General features: G+C 39.7%; 1 protein-coding gene across 3 annotated transcripts in view; it reads left to right on the top strand.

Moving 5' to 3' along the window:
- The window catches only part of LOC134463878 (zinc finger and SCAN domain-containing protein 2-like), a 33,670-nt gene extending 21,512 nt beyond the window's left edge, over window positions 1-12,158 (top strand). Inside the window, exons 7-9 of one of the 3 annotated variants that reach the window (XM_063217209.1) lie at window positions 555-622; window positions 1,262-1,433; window positions 10,363-12,158. In XM_063217209.1, the coding sequence (XP_063073279.1) occupies window positions 555-622; window positions 1,262-1,433; window positions 10,363-11,102 (980 nt within the window). In that variant the 3' untranslated portion in view covers window positions 11,103-12,158. Of the gene's footprint in view, window positions 1-551; window positions 623-1,261; window positions 1,434-5,842; window positions 6,918-10,362 lie in introns of those variants that run through there. The other 2 variants (XM_063217208.1, XM_063217207.1) reach the window with 2 other exon arrangements.
- Window positions 12,159-14,085: the final 1,927 nt, after the last annotated feature.

Genomic DNA, 14,085 nt, shown 5'->3' with positions numbered 1-14,085 from the left:
TACATGAATAAATTCACGGATGTTAGTGGAAATCATTGCATGAGTGTGATCAGTCAGTTCATCAGTCCACCAGTTTCTATGGGTAGACATGGCATCTCCATTTCTAGATGGACAACCTTACCTACAGATGAGGCTGAGATTAGGCCAACCCATCTCTTACACACACACACACACACACACACACACACACACACACACACACACACACACACACACACACACACACACACACACACACACACACACACACACACACACACACACACGTGCTGCACAACTTGTTATTGAAAAGTCTATATTTGCCGATTAAGGTGTAATTCAATATATCTGACTTGTGTAACTGTAATTATTGGGGTCATCAAGGTAACTCTGAGAACATTTTCATGGGAGATGGGGAAACTCCCAGTTCACGCTAGTTCCTCTTGTCCATCTTGTCACCCTTTCACAATACTTTGGACAAATGTCTGCTGCGTAAACAGATTTTATACAATCTGGTAGTGTTTTCCTTTTTAATTGACCATGTAAGTCTCCTCTGTTTCTGTGCTGTCCAGTAGGTGATACTGACGCCTCGACAGAACACACCAACTCCTCATCTGCAGACATCAAAGCTGAACTGGTGAAGGTAGAGCCCCAGGTTTATATTTTTTCCCTTAGAAAATGATCAGCCAGTTTTGTGTTCTGTTGATGTTTTTCAACAGAACACAAAACTGGCTGATAATTTTCATTGGTTTTGATCCAATGGTTTTAAAATCAATACATTGTTTTCAATTTTTCAGAAGAATCAAATTCCATACTAAGTGCAAGGAGTAACTGTGTGGTGGTAGGGAGCCACAGTCAAGACTAGGGATGGCGAAAATTGAAAAAACTCTTAACCGGTTACTGAGACTCATTAACCGGTGGTTAACCGGTTAACCGGTAATCTTAAATTATACAACGTTTGTGTGCCTGATATGCACAGCACTGATTTTATTTATTTATTTTTCACATAAGCCTTTTTTTTCCGCGCAGACAGGACCTGTCATGTTCAGCCAGTGTTACCAGATGGAAAATGCTGAATTTTCGTATCAAAACCTCAAAATTATCATTTTTTGGGGGGCTTTTTGGGAGGAAATTATAATTGATTATTATTATTATTACAACCAGTTAACCGGTGACAGAAAATTTTAACCGGTTAAAGTTGATCCGGTCGATTATTATTATAACCGGTTACCGGTTAATATCCCTAGTCAAGACTTGTGTTTCCTTTGTTAATGATTTTCAGGAGGAAGGTGAAATGTTAGACATGGCTCCAATCGACAGCCCTGAGACGAGCCATTCCCCTGATCTCGTCAGGCCTTTGAGATCGTCAGCGCAATTGGTCGACTGTCGTGAGACACGACTGCAGCAAGCCGCGACCAGCGATAACTATGAAGAAGGAGAACAACCAGATACTGGTAAGAGATACAGACTTGTCCATATGTATGCGCTATTATGCAATATGTCCATTTGTACTAGGGCTGCACGATATTGGAAAAATATGCGATACACGATAACATGACTGTATACCGCAAATATCGATATTACTCATATTTAAGATGTACATAATATTTTCCCCTCTCTACTGGCCATTCTACACTTAATCATGTATAAAACAACTGAGAGCAATGTTTTATTTCCAAAATTGTTTTTATTAGGAAAACACATGGCCAATATACAGAACAACTTAAAATGTCAACTTTTTTAATACCTTTTTTAACCTTTGACCAAATTTGCTGTTATTTAAAATTAAAAAGTGGGTATTGCGATTTAACAAACTTTTGCAATACGTGTATTGCAAGCCGTGATATTGCAATAACGATACATTTTCGATATATTGTGCAGCCCTAATATTTATGCACTAATGCCTGAGGATTGTTTCTTCTGATTTGGTTAGATGGTTACAATGTTCACATGGGAGCAAATATATGTAGTAAACAAGTTAGCTTTGATCAGAAAAAAGTATAGGAACAGTCCACCATGTTTCCATACAGAACTTTTTCTTTTTTGACGTACAATGTTTAATGGGTACCTCTTTGGTCTTTCTGTGGGCCTGCAATCAGTCTGGAGCAAAGCGTTTCTTTGTTAGCATTGAACTCATTCAGCTTGACATTGAGTACCAAACCAAGCTAACACTAGAAGTTAGACCCCCTTCAACATTTTAGCTATTTAAAATGTGCTTGTATGGCTACTTACATGATCCAAGTGTAGTTCCACAAAAAATCTATGCCTATAAAACACACTGAAATAGATTGAAATGGGGTGGACCTTTATGGATGCTCTCAACAGTAGGAAGCTGAATTTCACCAAAGGAAATGTTGTCGACATGTACTGTGTACATGTTGTCGACATGTACTGCGACTACTGAAGCAGATCATGATACTCTCCATAGGAATTCATTCAAATCTCATACATGTCTATTTTGGCCAGGTACAGACACAAAATGTAAAAGTTCAATGTCGGGCAAGGATGAAACGCACACCGTGACCTCCCTTTTAATCCCTTTCAATTTTAAGACATTCTCAGACAGTTTAACATAGGGATGTACTCACTTTTGCACCAGCATAATTACACAAAAATGAAAAAATATGTAATTTAAGTTATACTACTTACTTTTCTGCCTTAAGCTTTTCTGCCGTAAGATGTTGTATTACCTGTACACTTACTCTATGATCATTTTGGTTAAAACTTGTGTGTTTATTAAAATATTGTTCAAATTGAAATATTCAATTTGAACAATTTCAACAGGGGTGTACTCATTATTGCTGTGCACTGTACATATGCAGTTCACTTCATGTATCTAAATGACCAATGAAAAACTGTGAAGTCATATCATCTCATTTTCATGTACATGTATGGTTTTCCTCCTTTTGAATGGCTTTCTTTTTCCAATCCTATCAAATTCTGTCATGTAATAAAATGTTCCAGTAATGATTTGGCAATAGAAAATATTTAACTCAAGCTGAGCTAAGCTCATCAAATGACAATTAAGCGATTGATTCTGTGTCATCATTCCTGGCGTCATTATGATCTTGACGATGTAGCTGTCCTTTTAGAAATGCTTGGATACTGAGCATTTCTAAAAGCAGGACTACATTACTTAAATTTAAAATCATGAAACTTAAAGGGACACTGTGTGACATTTTTAGTTGTTTATTTCCAGAATCCATGCAGCCCATTCACTAATGTTACCCTTTTCATGAATACTTACCACCACCATCAAATTCTAAGTATTCATTATGACTGGGAAAATTGCAGTTTTCATACATGAAAAGGGGGATCTTCTCCATGGTCGGCCATTTTGAATTTCCAAAAATAGCCATTTTAGCTGCAAAAATGACTGTACTTGGACCACACTAGAAAATATTGGTTTATTACTTAGTAAACTTTCATGTAAAGATCAAATTTGGCAATAGGCAGCCCATTTTCAATGAGCAGCATAGTTGCAGTACCTTTTTTGACCATTTCCTGCACAGTGTCCCTTTAAAATATAGAGGCAAGAAAGTTTTACTTGCAACGTTTCGGTTTATCGACTTTCAAGCAATTGCTTGAAGGTCAGTAGACCGAAACGTTGCAAGTAATGTGAACAGTGTGCGGGAGATTTCTTGTCTTTAACGTTGGTGACCCAGGGGTTCCACTCATACCCACCTGGCCAAAGGAGATGTGCAAGAATTCTAGAAAATAAAGCTAGACAATACATTACTATGATGCCAACATGCTGGCACACATACTGTATAGTGTTTTAGCCTGGAAAATATCCTGTCTACAGACAACAAAGCCAGAAAACTTTCAAATTTCTCTTTGAATAGAAAGTTATTAAAATTCAATAAAACAGTGAAATTCTATATTTAAGATTTTTCTAAGTGCAATTATGTTTTAAAAATGAAAAAAATATATTTTTAAAATGTCTTTATTATCATGCCCTGAAGAAGGCTCAACTGCCGCTACGCGTGGGCAATTTTAAAAGTCCTTAATGGACATGTCATAATAATAAAGACATTTTAACTATACTTTTTGGAGTGCCTTGGTGAAGAAAAGTTTTTTCTCTTTTCAAGCAACTTTTTTGACATTGAACCTTGAACCAAAGAGCACCCACAAGAATACTTTTTTCATCTTCCTAAAGGGACTGAGCACGCCTCTGACTTCCAAACATTGAAAAAAATATATTTTTAAAAATAAAATTGTATAACTGCCATGCCCAGTCACATTTACTTTTAATTTAAAAAATATATATAAGTCCAGTACATCTTTTAAGGATATGATGTATAGGATGTGACATCATTTTACCTCTTTCATTTGGAACACAACAATGGTAAAAGGTAAGTGTCATTATCGATTTCTCTGACTACATTATTTACTGATGAAATTGAAGTATGACTATCTAAAATGTCACGCCCTGTCACATTTATTTGTCCTAGAATACAATGGCACATAATGTCATACATTTTCACCCAAAGTGGCTTGAAAAAGAGTAAAATAATTCCTGTCAAGATTACCATGCGTTTGTGTGCTAGCATGTTGGCAGACAGGCACGTGGTCAGTTGAAAATGGCTGACCATCAGGCCGTCAGGCCCAGTCAGTGTATGAAAGTTAATTAATTTCTGCTTTATTTCTCTGACTCTATATTGTTATTTACTGGTGAAATTGAGGTATGACTGTCTAAAATGTCAAGCCCTGTCACGTTGATTTGTCCTAGAATACAATGGCATATAATGGCATACATTTTTGCCAAAAATGGCTTGGAAAAAAAATAAGAATATTTCCTGTCAGGGTGACGGGTGTTTATTTGCTAGCATGTTGGTAGGCAGACACGTGGTCTGTTGAAAATGGCTGACCATTAGGCCCCGTCACGTCAGGCTGTGCCACATCAGGCCCTGTCAGTGTGTGAAAATAAATGCAATGCCTGCCCTAAATCTATTGTTAATGTTAATGCATGCAACACCAATAACGGTTCTTATGATTTTACAGGTTGTTGTTACATGGCTCCCCTTACTGCGGCAGAGAGACAGAGGTTATGTCGAGCACGGCGAAATGCAGACCCAGAAAGGAAGGCACAGTATCTTCAGAGACAGAGGGAGAGATGGAAGGAGAAGAAAATGAAGAAGAAGACCATCGGTGAGCTGAGTGAGAGGGAGCAAATGCACAGACGCAAGTTATGGAGAGACCAGCAACAAAGAATTAGGCTGAAGAAGGCTGCATTACGACAGGCAGAGCAGGGTGCAGCACCAGAGACTGATCCGGCACCAGTGTCAGAGCCACGTCTTTCAAGGTTAGCGATGACTGATTCAAAGAGATCATTCTTGCCAATGTGCATCTAGGATATACTTATTTTTGTGTCTGTCATTACGTACAGTGTAACATAGCGTAACACACTGTTGTCTCGTTGTCTGCAATGTAAAACAAGCCAACATCTTAATGCCTCTTTTCTGTCCTAACCATTAGCCCCTGTTGGCATCTTGTTATACACTTGTTACATACAGACACAAAGTATCTTTTCGTCATGCGTTAACAACTAATGCATCTGACAATAATATATGTGTGTTTTCATTTTCCATAAATTACAGTACAACAACAATAAATGAAATATTGTTTGAAAATATGTGTGTTTTAGTGATGTTATTAAGCCACAAAGGAACAATGGATTTAATCAGGAAAGCTATGCAATTATACCTTTCGTTTAACAAGTAAGGTATTAATATGAACAAGTAGGTTTTGAAGCTGAATTATAAGCCTTAGAAAGGATTTATGGTGGTTATTTTAGGCAGTCTGGACAAAAATCTACAAATCTGCATTTTTTTGTTTGTTTGTTTTTTGCTGGGTGTTGTAGGAAGAGGATCGCTACCGCCATTGTCTGCCATCCCCAAATTCCCAGCCATTCCCGAGATAAAGGTGGAAAATGGGAGGCCATCTGAGTGCTCTTCCCTTGGAAAGGATATCTCCTCAATGTCTGCAATGGAAAAGGACCATCAGGATGTTAAGATAGAAGACCAGCCCAATCTCGAACAAGAACAAGACCAGCACACAAGCACAGGCCAAGCACAACAACACTGTTGCAAACATTGTGGCAAACGTTTTTCACAGGCAAATGGTCTTCGAAAACACAAGTGCGTCCACTCGGGAGAAAGACCCTATGAATGTGGACATTGTGGTAAACGCTTCTCGCACCCACAAAATCTCAGCAATCACAGACGCATCCACACGGGAGTGAAGCCCTACCACTGTGAGTGTGGCAAGAGTTTCACCCATTCGGGAAGTCTCAAAGAACACCAGCACACTCACACGGGGGAGAAACCCTACCAGTGTACAGAGTGCAGCAGGAGGTTCTCCTTGGCTTCGAGTCTCAGAGCCCACCGCCGCATCCACACGGGCGACAAGCCGTATCACTGTGGACAGTGCGGCAAGAGTTTCACACAGGCGGGAAACCTCATGACCCACCGACTCGTTCACACGGGCGAGAAACCGCACCAGTGTATGGAATGTGGCAGGCGGTTTACCCAGTTGGGGCATCTGAGAAGACACCAGCGCATTCACACAGGAGACAAGCCTGCCTAACACTGTAGAAAGCGTGGCAAATGTTTTATGACTTCAAGAGCTTTTGAAAGATATTTCCTTGTGTGTACCATCGACTGTATAATAAATGGCCAAATAATACATTACTTTACCCATAGACTTTAGCAGAGCTGAATGAAGACTATTTTGAACCACAAGGGACTGCGATTTTAGTGCACCTGAGCGTTGTTTACAACCCGCCAGCTCACGACCCTGTTCCAAATATGGGTGCAATTATTGCATGAGACATATCTGACACCTCAGACCTGCCAATCATGCTCCTAGTAAATTGTAGAAGTTGCACTGATCTATTTGAACAATGCTCAATGGAAAGTGTTTGAAACACTTGTTATAATGTATGATCGCAGTGGATATCAAGAGAATTGACAGACAAAAAAAAGCAAGCTGCATGCATGTCATTTGAAGCGTGAAAATTGTCCGGTTAATATTGGAGTCTGTTCCTTTGGTAACATTCGATTGATTTTCAATGTGATTTTTAGGTGTGGTGAGTTGGAATATTCATATCACCAAAGCACAGAAAGGTGGTATGGTATCAATAGCTATGTATACATTGACACTTCTGATCCGATTAGAATATGGATATTGTTTTAATCCGATCAGGAATTGCCTTGTATACGGCCCGATCGGAATAGATTTCTTTGATCGGATAAGAATTCTAATCGGAATAGAAAAGGTGGTGTAGTCCGATCAGATGGTCCATATATACACTCTATTCCACTTGGCTGTTTGTGACGCAATCGTGTCACATATTTTAACAAATGAAGCTCTGCTTATCCTAACATTTTCATGCCACATTGGTCGCTGAATTCCTGCAGAACAAGTCTCTCCCACCAATCCTGGCTCCGTACTCTCTGTTATAGACATTGAAAAACTAAACCGCCATAGTACTATACCACTATGACCATGCACAGGGCCTTAAGTAATACATTAGGACTTAGTCATTGCCTTTCTGGCAACAGCTAATTTATAGCAGGGGTCAAGTCTTAAAGGAATAGTCCACCTTCTTTCAGGAGATTGCAAAGCTGTAGTTATGCCCTGGTAATATACGGATGTGTTTGCAATGCGTAGTTTGATGGTATTGCTTCATTATTGTAACAATGGAAGTCTATGGTACCAAATAATGTATTTTATAAAGCATTTTTGAATGAGTGCAAAATGGATATTTAATTCCGTCTAGTGATCACTTCTGGCTTGATGCTAATGTTGCTAATGTGTTGTTGCTAATATGCACATTCATGTGTAATTCTTTTAAATACTGCAAATAATTAAAACATTGGAAAAGTCTGAACTTTTCCTTTAAGGGGTTAATGTGTTCTTGTACTAATGACGAGGGTCTGGAGCTGCCTGGTGATGCGTCGGTTTCAGGTTGGAGGGGTGAATTCTGGTGCAGTACAATATATTTGGGTTTGATTTACCCAATGTTGGGTCATGACACATGCAATCTGTGTGCCTGTATTTTCTGATATTCTGTACATCCTTTATTGTATTTTTTTAATCTCCTGTAAACATCCATTTTTCATGTATCACCAATAATCAATGTGAGCCACAATCATCAACTTTCAAGGAATAAAGGCTTCAAATGCTTCAGTCTATGTCTAACATTTTTTTAAAATATTATTGTGTTCAATATCTGACACAAAGAAGCGCACAGCCCAGGCTACATCAAATCTCTTTTGCCTTATTTGGTTATTGGAAAACATTGTGAACACCAAACCAAATCTAAAAAGTCCCCATATGCCCAAGTATGTGTGTCTACTAAAGCAAATAGGAGAATGGGTCCCTTGGAGATTTTTTGGGTCCGGATGTGGTTTCACATGTTTAAGAGTTAAGTTCGGATCTGAATATGTAAGGAAAACTCCTCAACACTGTTGCCAGATGAGGCTGATGATTTCCAGCCCAAAACATGCTCAAAATCCGCCTGGAAGCACTAAATCCCGCCCAATTCTATTGATTTCTATGGGCAAAATTGGGTGGGTTTTCCTGCAAAATGTAATTTTTACCCGCAGACATCCATCCCAAGCATCCAAATTAGGCGGTAAACAGCCCAATCTGGCAACACTGCTCCTGACTAAAAGTCGTAGTATATCACATTAGCAGTTTTAACCAAACTTGAAATTTTGTTTGACCGTTATCAGAGGCATGCTTTACTAGCCTGATTATCATCAACTTTCAAACTCTTCGAGACTTGGTCTGACCAAGAGCATAACAATTAACATTTCCAAACGGCATGGTTGACAAGCCTCCCTTGGTTTGCTAATGGTGGTTTGCTTCCAGACAAAGTGGGAGGAGTTCCCGATTTTTCGGAGCTCAAAAAGTACTTGCATAGCTCTTGACCTGACTAATAGCAACGCTGAAGGTGTCACGTCAATAGGAGGTCACGGTCTGGCTATATTGCTATACGATATTTCGAAAGCTTTATGAGGATTTTTTTTTTCACTTTTTCTTCTTCATTTTTTGGGAGTGGGTGGAAGAAAGAGGAGTAGGTTTTGCAGGTATAATACCCACTAGGCCTTAAAAATCATTTATGTTGGTTGTATTATGTGTAATGTAACCTGACACTCGCCAGATCAATAGGTTCCACCTTGCTCCACAAACATCCATCTGGGAATAGGCCATACGTAGTAGTGGTGTCAACAATAATCGATTCGGCGATGCAATGCAATGCGGGCATGGGCGATCCGATTCAATGCGGCAAGTTCCAGAATCGATGCAGCAATTTTTGTAAGTTTCAATTACTTCTGTGGATATATTGGGAGCCAATGAATGTTAAATTAAATAAAAGCACTTCAAAGCATTGCAAGACTGATACAGACTCGTACAGAAAACAGCCAATAAATTGTTGCTCAGTATCTGACTACTTGTGTTGCCTCATCATGACTGATGAAACATTTGCTTTGCTCTCAGTAGAAATGTAATGCATTGCTATGTATTGTAGCATTGAATCGGATCAAATCGAATCGAATGCTTCCTCCCGAATCGTAATCGGATCGAATCGTGAGGGCAGTGCCAATGCACACCACTAATAAGTAGCCTAATAAACCAGACTAAATGTGAGATTGGATGTTTAATTTAATCTGGTCCCGATGAATGATGCATCCGAAGATTGTTGATGAGAACAACCTGTTGAACACTGTCCAATCAGCGCCATCTTTCTCGTTGTTGTGCTTACCCAGCGTCACGGGCTTCGTCGCCACTCCCTCAGAACCCCGCCCACTTTGATTCAAAACACATCTCTGCGTTGTGATTGGTTTGCCAGATTCAGGGGATTTTGGCAGTTCATGGCTATAGACCAAGGCTAGATCAGTTGCAGGTTAAAAAAAAATTGATCGCCAGCGGGTGGCGCTAGTTTACTAGGCTAGGCCATACACTTAGGTCTGTGAATGCGTAATTTTTGTCCAAAAAAATCCTTGCACGTGATTGGAGAAAGAATGTCACTTGTGTGACATTTTTGATGAGGTGCAACTTAAACTACTCACACATTCAAAAATACAGTTGAAATTACAGAATCAATAGCTGGATTTTTCATGGACGTATTCCATGCTTGTACAGACAAGAATTCCAAAATGCCAAGTGGCTAGATGAAAAATCCATCTACATTTTTACAAGGGAGTCCATGTGAACGGCCATTGTTGTCTGAAACAACTGCTCCACTTAACTTATAATTCACAAGGATCTGGCGAGAGTTAGTTATTGTAGGCATTCTTGACAAAAATGTACAAAGCGTTACAGGTTACATTTTTGGTTTGTTTGTTTGTTTGTTTTTGGTGGGTGTTGTAGGAAGAGGACTACAACCGTCATCATCAGCAGTCCCCAAATTCACAGCCCCCCCAGAGACAGAGGTGGATAATGGGAGGCCATATAAGTGTCCTGTGTGTGGAAAGGATTTCTCCAGAAAGGCAGTGATGGAAACGCACCAAAAGGATGCTCACACAGAAGACCAGCCCGAACAAGACCAGTACAACCTTGAACAAGACCAGCACACACACACAAGGAAAAAGGGCTGCGTCTGTGAACAGTGTGGGACAGTTTGTCCACGGCCAAAAGATCTGAAGCGTCACAAACGCATCCATACAGGAGAGAGACCTTATCACTGCTCAGAGTGCGGCCGCCGCTTCTCGCAGTTGGGAAATCTCAGAACTCACTTTCGCATCCACACAGGAGAGAAACCCTACCGCTGCACCGAGTGCGTTCAGCGTTTTTCCTCGTTGGGAAATCTCAAAACACACCTTCGCACGCACACGGGGGACAAGCCGTACTGCTGTGGACAGTGTGGGGCATGTTTCTCGCAGGCAGGAAGTCTGTCACGACACAAGCTGTCGCACAGGAAGAAGGCCGCAGCCAATCAGGAGACAGACATGGGCCTTTCGCACAGAAAGAGGGCCGCAGCCGCCACAGCAGCTACGCAGGAGACAGACATGGGCCTGAGTAGCGGTAGTAGCACTAGCGTAGATAATGTTATTGATTACCTTAACAACCAGATGTTTGCTGCGTTAAGCAGTACATATACATTGAATTAAATGCGTTCAAGCTGAATATTCGATGAATAATGCAGTCTGGATAATGCTTTTCTGCTATCTAGTAATGACTGTAATTACCATTCATTAATAAACATGACCATTTATATGCATTACCTTTTTTAGGCGGTCTCTGAAAAGCTGTTTACATGTACATTAAATGGATAATTTAGGGGGCTAAAACGCACCAGTCACGATGGAGTTTTTATCCACATTTTATTGACAACGTTTTAATCCACCTTTTATACATAAATGGGTACATTTAATCAGCACCTCAGTAGCGCTTTAAGGCCCTGCTGAACAGTTAAGCTTTCAGGTACATGCTCTTTGTTCGATTGTAGCTTGCTGCCACTGCTGTGCAAAGCATTACAGTATAAAGACTTAGTAAGTAATTAACTGATGATGAACAAAACAGAAACAAATGTTTGTAAATGAATGGGAAATATGTTAATATTTTTTATTTATCAAACTTTTACATTGTTTGCAAATGATTAAACATTAAGCTTTAATACGATTTAGTAAATTATAAAACAAATATTGTTAGTGTTTTGTTTATCATTAGTTAATTATCAAGTAAGTCTTTATAATGCTTTTTATGCATCTATTAGTGTTACCCTTGTTTCTGGTTATGATTTCATATTGCATCTGTGATTTTTTTTTAAAGTTATAATTTGCTTGTAGTGTACATTATGTGATTTTTTGGTAAATTCTGTTCCTTGCTATGTCTTTGGAGTGTATTTTGTTTAAATGTGCTTTAGAAGAAATTAGAAGTTCAGAAGTGATCTAAGATTTTGTAGTGAGGTAGCTTAACTTTTTCCCATCATTAAAAGAAATACAATACATGTTTGTGTGTTCTGAGAATAAAACACACACTCAAGTCATTATGGGCTTCCTATTCATCATAGTATTTTAAATTGGTTTAAAATTGTTTCTTATAAATTAAATGCCTATGCATGTCATGTTACATAATTAAATAGAATATGGTATTTAAGTGGGGTGAATTGTACATCTGATCTGAATAATGTAAATTTGTATTTGTAAATAAAATATGGTATTCAAGTGGGGTGAATTGTACATCTGATCTGAATAAGGTACATTTGTGAATCAATGTAAAGTTTAATGTTTTATTCCGGTTGACGTTCTAATTTTTTGGGACTTTTGAGTGTTATTGGCATCCCCCTCGAGATTAGCCGCCCTAGGCGACTGCCTATGCCTAGCGCTTGCCCTGTGTGTTGTCTTACAGTATAATGATGATGGCCCATAATACTGGTCGGGGTTACGTTAGATACTGAAACCCTTTGCTAACTTAGTTAGCAACTTGGTTGCAATGCAATTTCCCATTGGGAACCAAGTAAGATGCTAAGTGGTTAGCTACTGTGCTTGTATGCTTTCGAGAAACAGGTTTCAGGATGCTTGACAGTTGACTGAGTACATAAAAATTCCTATTAACTTTGTTGACTTGACTCGTAATTACAAAACCTTTGATTAATTGAATAATCCCACCCTAAATGCTTTCATTTAAAAAAAATATGTTGGCACTGTTGCCTGTTTAGCCTAAAAGTTACAGGGATGAAAAAGTAAAAGGACCTAGTTATTTCTGTCATAGTCAGGTAAAATGTGAATTGATGTAATATATTCATAAGTTGGCAATAACTTCACAAAATAATAATTAAAAAATACACATATTTATCATGGTACAATGTAAATAAAACTGTTAAGTGGGATATATGTGGACTACTACATTTGCACTGCAGGTTCAATTCAAGCCGCTCTGTGCTCCCGTGGTGCTAACTGTTTTCTCACCTACAGGGGCCAGGTGCGATAGGGGCTGGTGGCCCAGGTTTTTGGGGCTAAGGGCCACGATTCCCGTACCAAGCAAATCAATCCGGATCCGGCAGGATAATAGGGTTTTTCACAGGATCCGGATCCGGTATCTGGCAGTTACCTAAAAATCAGGATCTGGTGCAGCTCTAGCCTAGGTTTTTCAGTCAGTCTTTCACAACCCCAATTGCTGCATGTAGTGAAAGAACTTTGGAAGTGTCCAGTGCAGGCAGTGTGGCAGTAAGCCAATGAGTCTAAAAAATAGTTTGAGCCAACGTATTAAAAAGGGCCCACGTGTGGCGCAAATGGCGGAACTCAGATCCGACTATCCAGCTATTTTGCTTTAGCCAAACAGCTGGCACCTTCTGGCGAATTATTTGTTGGATTCTGCTTACGTTAAATTGCGGTAAAGTCTCTTTCTAGATGAATTGTTACATTTGTGAAGTCAGTCTGCCATGTCCATGTTTGTATATACATCCCGTAATATGGCCAGGTCACAGTATACTGCAGGTGAGGTTGTTATAGGGATGCTTGATGAATATAGACGTACATTTTATTTTATTTTGATTTATAATGAAGGGATGATTGTTGTGTTTTTTTTTAAATGCAGGAACAGGACGAGGATCCCAACCGTCCTCCTCCTCTGCTCTCTCCAAATCCACCGCTCTCCCGGACTCCAAATTAAACTGCCATGTTTGCGGCAAGAGCTTCGATAAGAGGGCCTATCTAAAACGGCACCAGAGAATCCACGCAGCAGGAGCGAAGCCATATCACTGCTCTCTCTGTGGGAAAAGCTTCCTTGCATCCAGAGGTCTGATGAGACACCAGCGGGTCCACACAGTAGAGAAACCCTACCAGTGCAGCGTGTGCGGGAAGCGTTTTTACCACGTGTCGAATCTCAAGCAACACGAACACATTCACACGGGAGAGAAGCCGTACGCCTGCGATCTATGTGGAAAAGACTTTTCTAGAGTGGGACATCTCAGAAGACACCTGCGCACACAGCACAGCACAGCACATCAGACACAGCTGGAGACCCGACTACAAACAGTGTGACAAAACAGCATTTGGCTGTCAATTAAAGGGACACTGTGGTGTAAAATTAAAATTGGAACTTTTTTTTAAGGTATTTTTTGGGCTGAATTCAGACTGCGCCTCAGCGACT

Source organism: Engraulis encrasicolus, chromosome 15 (genome assembly GCF_034702125.1).
Source record: "Engraulis encrasicolus isolate BLACKSEA-1 chromosome 15, IST_EnEncr_1.0, whole genome shotgun sequence".
In the NCBI taxonomy this organism is placed as follows: Eukaryota; Metazoa; Chordata; class Actinopteri; order Clupeiformes; family Engraulidae; genus Engraulis; species Engraulis encrasicolus.
The sequence above is the reverse complement of the archived record's forward strand: the minus strand, read 5'-3'. Positions and strand labels throughout refer to the sequence as shown.